Source organism: Lissotriton vulgaris, chromosome 5 (genome assembly GCF_964263255.1).
Source record: "Lissotriton vulgaris chromosome 5, aLisVul1.2, whole genome shotgun sequence".
In the NCBI taxonomy this organism is placed as follows: Eukaryota; Metazoa; Chordata; class Amphibia; order Caudata; family Salamandridae; genus Lissotriton; species Lissotriton vulgaris.
The window spans coordinates 2,025,667,943-2,025,680,187 of NC_141693.1; the positions used below are offsets into that span (position 1 = coordinate 2,025,667,943).

Here is a 12,245-nt window from a genome sequence, read left to right on the forward strand (position 1 = left end):
CACTCCATTCCGAAATGACTCCTACATACTGCGCTCCATTCTAAAATGACTCCTACATACGACACTCCATTCCAAAATGACTCCTACATATTACGCTCCATTCCAAAAAGACTCCTAGATATTACGCTCTATTCTGAAATAAGTCCTACATACAGCGCTCCATTCTGAAATGACTCCTACATACTGTGCTCCATTCTGAAATGAATCCTGCATACTGCTCTCCATTCTGAAATGACTCCTACTTACTACGCTCCATTCTGAAATGACTCCTACTTACTACGCTCCATTCTGAAATGACTCCTACTTACTACGCTCCATTCTGAAATGACTCCTACTTACTACGCTCCATTCTGAAATGACTCCTACTTACTACGCTCCATTCTGAAATAACTCCTACATACTACGCTCCATTCTGAAATAACTCCTACATACTGCGCTTCATTCTGAAATGGTATGTCATACCAGCTGATCATGGCAGGACATTCGGCATGGTGAGGGTAGCAGGGTGCAACGGGGTGAAGTCCACACATGAGATAGGTATAAAAGAGAGATCCCTGGGTAAGAACACATGTAAGAAGGACCGAAACGTCATTCTTGCCAAACCTCTTAGTTTAATTTTCACATTTGTGTTTTTTCCAGTCTCCTGCCTTTGGGTCCCTGTGATTGTCAGTAGAGTGTACAGGTTGGAGGTCTAGTTAGCCCAACCAGTGTTACTCCAAGGTGACATAACCACACAGTGCTCACTGGGGTTGGGAAAAGAAGGTAGCAAACGGAGACGTTACAAAAACCCTATGTTCTACAAACGTACCATGCATTATGATCCAGTACCCAGAAGGCAGCATGCTGCCGTTCCTAAAACAAAACTTGTCTAACATGCACTAAGATCTGGGGACCACTGTGTCATTCCCCACTCACCTCTCTGGACTGCTGCTCCCTCAGCAGTTGTCGCAGGCAGCGGTTCGTTTCTTCAAAGGTTTCCAGTTTTTCAAGCAGTTTCTCTTTCTGTTGTTCAACTTGGTTTACGGTGTTAGACCCACAGCTCGAGTGTTTCTCCTGTTTAAGAGAGAATGTCATGGTCACACTTAAGGAGTTCAGGACAGAGGTGCCCTTACCACCGAGCATGGAGAGGCATAGAGAAAGATCGCCCCAGCAGGGTTGAAGTCTGCGCCTCATGTAGTAATGCACTGGATGATGGTGCAACCAGTGACTGGTACACGTTGGTCTGTTGTTGAAGGGTGGTGTGGTGCAAGCTGACATCTCACTAGCAAAGGGTCGGTCGCTTCTTAGTAGCAAACCATCTGTTGGCATCATATTAGCGTACTGAGAGGTGGCTTCACTCATGTAAGATGTGATTTGTGTTGGTCTCTCACTGATATAGAGTGGGTAACTCCCGGGAATAGTGCATGCTGGCCTCTCCCCCTGGTGTAGGGTATGTTGGCATCTCTGCCATGATAGCCTTTCCCTGTCGGACAGCTTATTGGCTGCTCTAACTGGTGCTCTCTGCCTGGTGCGGGGCAAAGGTAGGCCTCTGCCTGGAGCGGGCCATAGGTTGGCTTCTGCCTGGCGTGGAGCATAGGTTGGCCTCTGTATAGTGCGAGGCAAGTTAGTCCCTCTGCCCGGCGCTAGGCATAGGTTGGCCTCTGCCCGGCGCCGGGCATAGGTTGGCCTCTGTATGGTGCGAGGCTAGTTAGTCCCTCTGCCCGGCGCCGGGCATAGGTTGGCCTCTGCCTGGCGCCGGGCATAGGTTGGCTCCCGCCCGGTGCCGGGCTTAGGTTGGCACCCGCCCGGCGCCGGGCATAGGTTTGTATCTCCTACTTACATTTTTCAGTTTGCACATGGACTCCTTGAGTAGCAACACTTGCTTGGCAGCTGCATTGCCGTCCATCTCGGCTTCCACCAGCTTGCAAAGAAGGGCATCCTTGTCCGTTGGGCATTGTTGCTTCGCTGACCTACAAAGAATGAAAAGTCTTAGCAGTATCCCAGAGGGCCTCTTCCATTGAAGCACAACACAATAAAAAGGTTAATTCACTGTGCGCACGAGGCACTCCACCTCATGCACAACACTGGACAATACCAAGCACATGCGCCTGTGCAGACCCTGCAAGTAGCTCCTCTCCCCGAGAGCTCACAGACACCGACAGACAGCTTTGCCTACATGACGGGTGACAAACATCCCATCCTGTGCACAGAGTCAAGTACTGACATAACATCAGGAAGAGATGTCTGTCCTAAAAAGATCTGACACCAAGAGGGAGGGGCCAAGATCCATGAAGGAGGTACGCCTATCAAGTGAGAGAACCGATGCACACACATACAGGAACAGTACAACCCCTACAGATTAACCTGCAGATGAAATGTTGGCGGTGCTATATACAGACGTACAAGAACAGTGCTCTCCCCATGGATGGAGCCCAGGATTTTTTTTTCTTTTAACAATGTTTTTAACTTTACTTTCCAGTTATGCAAAAAAAAAAAAAGACGATAATGATACAATGCAGTTGGATGAGCCAGCAGTTGTGAAATAATGTTATGACACAACAAACAAAAACAAAGATACAAAAAGTGACAGCTGAGGGTAATGCGTCGTGGACAGAAAATAGCATACACACCCAAGGACATGAACAGAGTGCAATCCATTAGGTAGGCCAGCAAGATCCACATCATCCCGGCACCAGGGATAATAATCATCTCGACTAAATAACACATCACCGGGGTACCAAGAGTAACCCTGTGCAAATCCCATCACAGCAGCCGGAGTGAACTAGCCTACACCCTCAGGGGTGATGCCGGTCTGCACCGGAGAGCCTTGCGCTGTCTCACACCGGGAGATGTAGTCCCTGTATGGGCCCCAAATATCAATTGGTCTGGATGGGCTGGGAAGGAGAGTGCTGAATTCTTCACAGTTTATATTACAGAACGCAAGGTTGTCCAACCAGGAGCGCAGTGTGGGGGCGCGTCTACTGCCCCACAGCAGCGCAATCTCCCGTTTGGCCAAGAGCAAACCCAGTGCAGCCAGCCTATGAATCTTCCTAGGGAAGCTAGCTACTTAACCCAGTAGTGCAATCTCAGGAATAGGCAGAAGTTGCATGGATAATATGTTGCCCAATGTGGAGTGTATGCTCAACTAGTACTGGTGGATCTTCGGACATGTCCAGGTAAGGTGTGCGAAATCAGCAAAGGGTGACAGACATTTCTGACAGTGGTGTGGTCTGGAATTGTCAATCCTGTGAGAGTGGACGGGGGTGAAATACATCCGGCGAAGGAATTTAAAATGAAGTAATTTATGTCGGCTATTCAAGGAGACATCACTGGTGGCCCTGCAGCAGTGTTCCCACTGGTCATCCAAGATCGGTCTGCCCAAGTCAGCCTCCCAAGCCGCCCGACCCCTGGAGTCATCCACGGGCCTAATTGTTCCACATTGCCGATATAGTTTAGAAATCAGGTGTGCCCCGTCCAGGTTCTGAATCGGCAGAGTGAGGGGGGGGAGCTTCCACAGGGGCAGCGGGAAAGGATGGAAACTTGGCCCTGAGAGCGGAGCGCACCCGAGTCAGGATAAATGTGTCCATAAATGATCGCTCACTAAAGCGAGCCTCTTCTGTCATTGAAAATGTGTGCCCGTCTGGGAACAGGTCCTCGAGTGTGTGTACGTGGAATTTCGTCAAAGTGCGATGGACCAAGGTTTCCCCAGTGATCGGGGGAAGGGAAGAGTTGGGCAAGGGTAAGGCCCAAGTCCAGCACGTGGTGGAGACTGTCTGAACATCCCATGGGGTTCCGAGGGAAGGATTGTAAGGAGCTGTCGCGGAAGTACAAGGTCCGCCTCTGGCTTTAAATATGGATTGCGCGCATACGGGTGGAACCAAGCATACGCATAGCAACACTGCGCCACCAAACAATACAAATAAAAATCTGGGACACCAAGCCCACCTCTGTCCGGCGGCAAAATAAGAATCTTCCAACCGACCCGGGGGTCTTGTCCCCCCACACCAAGCGTAACAATAAGGAGCGAAGCTGCGAAAAGAAGGCCTTGGTGAGAGGAATGGGAATATTATTAAAAAAATACAAAAACCGGGGCAGAACTACCATTTTAATAATAGCGACTCGCCCGCCATGGACAGTGGCAGACGTAGCCATTTTGTGACCTGTGATTCTAACGAGCTAGTCGCTCTGCCATAATTAAGGCGAATCATCGTGGAGGTGTCAAGGTGAATATGGACCCCGAGGTATTTAACCGCATAGTCACACCATTAACAATAGGAACTCGCACTGCCAGGGCGTGGTGCTAGCCGTGAGGGAGAAAATAACAGATTTATGCCAATTAATGTGGAGCCCAGAAAACTCACCAAACCGGACGATTTCCCGAATTAAGGGGGCCAGATTGACATGGGGCATGCGAACATAGAGCACAGTGTCGTCTGCATACATAGATAACAAAAGAGGACCAGTACGGAATTGCAAACCACGCTGCAAGTGATTTTCCTGGAACTGCCGGGCCAAAGGATCCATGGCCAAAATTAAAAGAAGAGGAGATAACGGGCAACCCTGCCTCGTGCCGCGTGACAAAGGGAACGGATCAGACAGCGTGCCATTGAACCGAGCCGTGGGTTTAGTATATTACAGCGCTACTGTAGCGACAAAACACTCCGGCATGCCCATACGACGCATGATCAAAAGGAAAAAGGGCCATTCGAGGGTGTTGAACGCCTTCTCCGCATCAAGCAGTATAGCAGCAGCGGGGGTAGAGGGCTCAATTCTGTGTAGCACTGTAAATAACGTCCGGCGGTTGAGAGGGGTGGACCGGTGTTGGACGAAACCAGAATGTACCGGGGAAATAATGGATTCCATCAGTAATGACAACCCTGGCCAGGATTTTATAGTCCAAATTCAATAGGGATAGCGGCCTATAAGAGCCTCGGGTCCTTACCCGGTTTGGGCAATAGAATGATCACCGCCTCCCGAAACGTCAGGGAAGGATACCCACTTCGAGAGCCTCGCCGTAAACCTCCACCAAATGCGGAACCAGGATGTCTTTGTATGCCTTGTAAAAGTCGTCAGAAAAGCCATCGAGACCAGGAGCTGAGGAGGGACGTAGGGCGTCGATAGCCTCAACAATACTATCAGGGGTAATGGGAGTCAGAAAAAAGTCCTGCATATAAAGTTCCAGGTAGACCAGAGTGATCTCCGATAAATAAGACTCTTGGTTGCTTAAATCTCCGGACAGGTGAGAGGTATAAAGGTATTTATAAAAGGAGAGCAATAGGTCACAGACGTCAGGAGTGGAGTGCAATGGGGAAGGGGGCGCAGTGTGGTGGCCAGAAACCTACCCGGACGGTCACCTTTACCATAAATGCTGTGCAACGCAATGCTTATTAAAGAACGACAACTCTCTATCAGCGGCGTCTCTGAATTCCATGCATAGCTCTAGACATCGTGCCCTAAGAGATTCAGTGGGCGCATCAAGCAACTCGCAATCTACAGCAGCAATATCCCCCTCGATACGGCTTAAAGTGGAACGCATATCGCGCAGGATCCCAGCGTGTTTCGAGATACAGACCCCTCTGATATAAGCCTTGAAACCTTCCCATAAGGCCGCCCATGTGTCCACCGACCCCGTGTTCAAGTCAAAATAGTCGTCAATAGCCTGTCTAACTTCTTCGTTAAAAACGGGATCCATCAGGGCACGGCCAGGGAATCGCCACTGTCTCTCAAAGCCACCTGCTCGGGGAATGTGTAACTGTAGGACAAAAGGGGAATGATCGGAGAGGGTGGGGAAGAGTGAGGACTGTCCCAATCCAGCCCGCCACCCCAGGGGAAACCTGCCAATAGTCAATCCACGTCCAAGTATTGTGGAACCCAGAGTAATGTGTGAATGCAGGATGGTGCGCGTGTAGTTAGAGTTCCACGTCAACTACGGAATAGTGTGCACAAATTTCCCTGGGAGCTAGTCGGGCGCCAGGTTTGGCGTCGGGGGATGTAGCAGTACTGTAGAGCACAGGAAAAGTTGGGGTGCTGTACATACGCTTACAGAAGAGTACTGTGCCTATAAATAGAGAAAAATAGGAAATTTTGGATTTCTGTATACACACAAACACAGGAACAGCAGAGCCCCTATAAATGGATCAGTAAATAAAAAGCTGCTGTACTGTATACACACACAGGAGCAGCAGTACCCCTATAAATGGATCAGTAAATGAGGCGTTGGTGTGCTGTATAGACACACAGGAACAGCAGTGCCCCTATGGATGGATCAATAAACGAGAGGTTGGTGTGCTTTACACACACAGGAACAGCAGTGCCCCTATAGACGGATCAGTAAATGAGACGGTGTGCTGTAGAGAGACACACACAAACAAACAGCAGTACCCCTATGGATGGATCAGTAAGTGACAGGTTGGTGGGCCGTATACACATTTGTGGGAACAATAAGATCCACTGAGACTAAGCGATTCTATAGATTTGTTCAATGATTTTGGCAATGGGGATAAAACGTCAAATCCAGTCAAAAGCCTTGGTGCGCCCTGGCATCTAATTAAGTAAAAGGCAGTAAGAAAGCCAGGCCCCAGGTGCAGGTGACACAGAAGGGACCATGGACACCGACCCCCAGCACATGCAGTCCCACATGAGGAGCGCTGTAAGTTCCACATACGTCAAGCGTGGACCGTGGGTCTTTGCTGATCACTGTAAAAAGAGCCCAAAGAACGGCCCAAGCCTGTCTAAAATCACCAACCTTCCCTAGTAAGGTGGAGTCCTCTGATTGGGGACCAACCTCCAAATCTCAAACCAGCAGACTTCTCGGCACAAGGGCTCTGTGGCCACCAAAGCTGAACGGTCACCTTGGACATCTACACATGTGTTCTAAGGTGACCAAGGAGCAAATGCTGAGAATGTAAAAAGGGACTCAGACTCTGGGTTCAAAAGGATCAAGAAAGTGTCTGTTGGGAAAACGTCTTTACAATAGTCCTAGGGCTTCCGACAGCTCCAACAGGCACAGAAGGGACACTTGTAACACCAGCCTTCTCTGCAAGCCCCCAAACCTTCTATTAGACACTCTGGGCTCATCTTCAGCAGTTTCTGAGGATGAACACACCAGCTAGAACACAATTTGCTGTAGTTTGTCTAGCTTTAGACCAGCCCCGAGTGACGGTTTTCCTGTTGGACACTAGATTTCCATTGTGATGCTCGGTTGTGATCATTTACAAAGCACACAAACACCATAGGTCTCTTGGCGATGAAGTAGGACAGCAAATGAAACAAGGGGTGCATCAACAGAGCTAATAAGAAACCCCCTGACAAATAAGCCAGATCTTAACAGACCTAAATGCAGGAAGTGACTTTTCATGACGGAATTGAGAAGGTAATTCTTAAGTTTAGTAGAGCAAGTAACAAATCTGCGTCTACCAATTCTATGCTTGTCAAACTTTGAAATGGCCAGTGAACTGGCAGATTGGAGCGCTCAAGTCGGGCAGCATCTTGAAACCTGCAACTGATGTCGGCGCTTGCCTGAAAGTGCCCGGTAATCAATGCACAGACAGAATAGATCCATGCGTAATGGCAGCAGTGGCATTTATGAAAAAGGGTCTCCAGAGAGTAGTCGTACTGCAGAAATTTGGACAACTTGCAGTTCCGCCACAGAAACTGTGAAAGTTCAAGGTTTAACAAATTTCCACAATCTAAGCTTATAAGGCTCAAGCAATATGTTTACAGTCTGAAGATAAGAATGGAGGAATCTTTCTCCGTAGTCAAAGACGCTTCGTTCACGACGAGACCCTGGGCTGGCAAGGATAGCTGGCTGCCAATACGGATGCATCACGCCACAAATCCCTGTGGGTCTTTGACAACCAAAATCCCAGTACGCTGCACATCAGCCTAAGCTTGTTGCTTCCCATCCATTGACAAATTAATCTCAGTTTGTTGAAAACCGAATAAGAGGGATTGTTATCGAGGCGCAGCAAAGGCGTGTTCTCATCGGCATACACACATACATGAGCTAATACTCACTCTACTGGGCTGACAGATGTTAAACAGATGTGAGGATAGTGAAAAGTCCCGAGTGATTGTGCAGCTGCTTGGTGTCCCAAGTAAATTAGAGAGTGAGATTGTGAGACATACGGGTGGGCGTGTAGGCCCCTGCCTGCAGCCGACACCGACTCGTCACCCTGAGAAGCCGGTGCTGCAAGACTACTCCTTTCTCAATGTGGTGGTTTGAGGCCACAATTTTGGTTCTTGCTAATGTCAGGTGCAACCTTGCAGTGTCGCACTGCGTTGCCGCCTGCAAGCCTGCCGCCTGCAAGTACGCTTCCCACTAGTGCCGAAGGCTTTGGCTACTATTTACCCACTGATTGAGTGCTTAGAAATTCTTAACTTTGACTCTACAAAAGGATATTGGCTGAAGTGTCCAGGCTAAATTTAGAAGGCGGCAAGGGTCTACAGCCTTATGCAGTAGGATTATAGGTCTGCGTTTTATTTTAAATGATGTATAACAGGCAAAAAAGGGATCGCTACAAACATAAACAAACATCTCTGTGCCTGGAGCTGAGCTACGACCATAGAAATGACTAAATGTCTGCAGCGTAAACTGTTACACCATGCACAGGTCTTCAGCAAGAGACGCCATCAGGATAGATTCAGACAAGGAAGAAGCTCAGAATCAATTTCCATTTGGGACGACCTTAAGTAACTTGTTTTTCTGATGGATACTTTCTACCACAGATTCTTCCTCTTAAACTAGATACCAAAGCAGCAACTCCCCAGATGGAGGCTCCGCAGAGTGGACTCAGACCAAAAACCCTTGCAAGACCAAGTGAGCGAAATGTCCTTTCTGCCAGTTATGGCTATCAAGGCAATAATGCGTCATGAACGATGCATGGATACTCATGTCACTGTCTGACAAATGTCAAAGATGGACAATCTACGACACAACACAGTGGTAGAAGCATTTAACCTGGTGGAAATGGCGCTCAGATCTTCCAGTGTTGCTTCGTAGCCAGTGTATAGCATATTTTATTCGCTTATGACTATAATGGAAATTCTACGAGAGAACAGGAGCTAAGGGTAAACAGCTATTCCTTCTCTCGTAAGGGATTTCCATTCATAGTAATAATCACTAAACAGAGTAGCAAGTCCATCCCCATATAGAGCGTTGGAGGAGACAGGATAAACTGGTACGGTCAAGCACAGAGATTTCTGAGGGAAGCCTGCCCTACATGAGCATCTGGTCTAGCGTCAGAATCTAGGCAGTCGTGCTTAGTGAATGTATGTATGGATTTCCAGGGAGCTGCTTTACAGATTTCTAGAATAGGGATATTGCATAGTAAATCAGCTGTAGTTGCTTTCCCTCTAATGGAATGTGCTTTAGATTTATCTGAGAGATTTTTTGCTAGCCTTTTGGTAGTACAATAAAATGCAAGTAACTATCCATCGTGAAATGGATTGCTTGGCGCCAGCTAACCTTGTACGGACTGGACCGTAGTCGATAAACAATTGGTCTGTCCAAAACAACCTTAGAGAGGGACTTTGGATAAGTTCTCATAACCACTTAGCTCTAATTGAATCCAGTATATGGTTCATGAGAGCAGAGCGCTTGGATCTCGCTAACCCTGCAGACAGATGTAATTGCCACATTGAAAGCGGTTTTCCAAGACAAGTGTTGGAGAGATGCCTTGTGTATGGGCTCGAAGGGGTCCTGCATAAGACGTGAAAGGACTACATTAAGCTCCCATGGTGGGGAAGAACGTCTCATGTAAGAAAAAACCTTCAAACCCTCTAGGAAATCCTTGATGATGGGGATTCTGAAAAATGAGGTTTGTGAACATTTTCTGTCGGCATTAAGCGCTGCCAGGTGAACCTTTATAGAAGAGAATTGCAAGCCAGATTTTGCCAAATGGAGTAAGTATGGAAGAATGACATCTTGCTGGCAAGAGTATGGTCCTCATTCTTAGAAGAACACCATGTTTAACCTTTACCATGTTCATGACGAGCTGATCTCGTCATGAGGCATGGTGCTCCGGTGCTCATGACGAGCTCAGCTCGTCATGGGCCATGGAACGCTCAGGTGCGGGGAGAATTCCCCTGCTGTGCTGAGCGTTCGACGGGAGCCAATGCACCTGTGACAAGCTCAGCTCGTCATGAGCACAGGAGCGCCGTGCCTCATGATGAGCTGAGCTCGTCATGAGCATGCGGGCGCTGTGCGCGCCCTCCTGCCCCCCAGCACAGTGGGCAAATTACCCCCGCAGCGAAGGGGTTAAAAACTCTCCCATTTGAAGGCATATGCAGAGCGTGTGGAGGGCCACGAAGCTTCTTTGAGGATATCCATGCAGTCTTATGGCAAATTCAAATGTCCATGGTGCACTAGCTCAGGAGCCATGCTGCCAAATTCAAGGAGGAGAGACGGGGTGTACCATCTGGCCTCCGAACTATAGGTCTGGTCTGCACGGCAGCTTGAGATGTGATGATGAGGTCACTCCGGAGGTCACTCCGGAACTGTGAGGATCATCTTGGTTGTGGATTGGGACACTTCTTGATGAGGACTGCCGGGATCAAGGGAAGTGGCGGAAAAAGTAGATAAATCTGCCAAAATAGTTGATCCTTAGGGCATTTTCCAGAGTCCATGGCTGGAAGATCCTCGATGCGAAGCTTTGGCTTTTGCTCTTTTCTGCAGTGGTGAACAAGTCGATGGCCGGAGTTCCCTACAGTTGGAAGATGTTTTGGACAATGTCATTGTCATTGTTTAAGACCCACTTGTGGTTTCCTTGCAGGAGTCTGCTTAAGCATTTTGGACACCTGGAAGGCGAGTTGTCAGATTGTAATGTCCTTGGCTTAAAGCCACTTTTCAAGGACTCGAGTGATAAAAGCCAGGACCTCGTCCCTCCCTGCTTGTTGAGATAGTACATGGTTGTGATGTTGTCTGTCTGAAGAAGCAGGGAGGGGGTTCTCAACAGTGGATGAAACACCTTCAGCACCAGGTGGACTGCACGCAGCTCGAGGTAAATGGTGTGGTATGCTAATTCTCTCAGTAACCATTTGTCCTAGATTTGGAGGTGATCCATGTGGGCTCCCCATCCCAGCAGCGAGATATCCGTGACTATATTTTGAGAAGGAATCTCCTGATGAAATGGGGTACCTCGAAGGAGATTGGTTAGAGAAAACTACCTTTTCAGGGACAGCTTTGCATGAAGGGATAGTTGGGTTCGGTCTTCCCAATCTTCAGTTGGTCCCACTGGTCATCAAGACATTCCTGTAGAGGTGGCATGTGGAGCCGGGCATTTGGTGTGAGAAAGATGCAGGAAGTTATCGAGCCGAGGAGGGAGGATACTAGTCTCACTGTTGGATGAGAAGTTTTCATGACAGCCTGACACTCTCCTCCAAAGGACACACATTTGCCTTTATAGTGTCGATGGAGGAGAGTATCAGGCTCTCATGAAAGCTTCTAATCTAACAGCACAAACAGTTCTAGATAGTGATAATGTAAGGTTTGAACTTGAACAGAGACTGGCTTGATGTGGTTGACCTGAAGGCCTAGCCTGTGTAGGAGTTTGAAAGTCCAATTGTAATGAAGCCGAGCTTCCGGAGACGTGGATGCCTTGATTAGCCAATCGTCTAGGTATGGGTAGACAAATATCTAGTGTCTCCTGAGATGGGCAGCCACTACTGCCATGCACTTTGAAAACATCCTGGGTGCTGACTTGAGGCCAAATGGAAGAACATGGTATTGAAATTCCACCAGGAACCCCTGTTTAACTACCATTAATTGCACTAACAGGTTCCCGAACATGTTAGAAGCCCCAATAACATGCAGGCAGTGTCACTTCTCTACCATTACCCGGGTGAGGGCTCCCCCTGTGGACAGGATTGCCCCATTCCCCAACTCCCTGGAGTTGAAAAACCTACTATGCAATGTGAGGTCCACGGCAAAACACCCCCTGGGACATGATTGTCTCCCATTCACCCACGCTGTGCTTTTTAACAGAAACTTTTTTGAATTCTACCAACTGCACTAGGATCAATCTTGCCATCCCGGATAATTACAAACTAATCCATCTGAATAGGGAGAGAACAACGGGCTGGGGTCTAGCCATCGCCTTTCAGGATCATCGAACAGTAAATTGGCTATCCACAATCAGCAGTGAAAGTGTTGAACTGGGTACTTTTAAGGCCACTCTATCAACATCAGACTGTTGGTACAGAGCTCGTATCTATCGACCCCTTGGATCTAAATTGAATTTCATCGACCTTCTGGTCGAACAAATTGC

General features: G+C 48.3%; 1 protein-coding gene across 4 annotated transcripts in view; it reads right to left on the reverse strand.

Annotated features, from left to right (window-relative positions):
• Positions 1 to 12,245, reverse strand: part of ODF2 (outer dense fiber of sperm tails 2) — a 417,376-nt gene that overhangs the window by 58,159 nt on the left and 346,972 nt on the right. For all 4 annotated transcript variants that reach the window (XM_086924894.1, XM_086924895.1, XM_086924892.1 and 1 more), the window contains 2 exons: positions 1,820 to 1,949; positions 916 to 1,053 (listed from right to left, as the gene is read on the reverse strand). In XM_086924894.1, the coding sequence (XP_086781020.1) occupies positions 916 to 1,053; positions 1,820 to 1,949 (268 nt within the window). The remainder of the gene's footprint in view (positions 1 to 915; positions 1,054 to 1,819; positions 1,950 to 12,245) is intronic.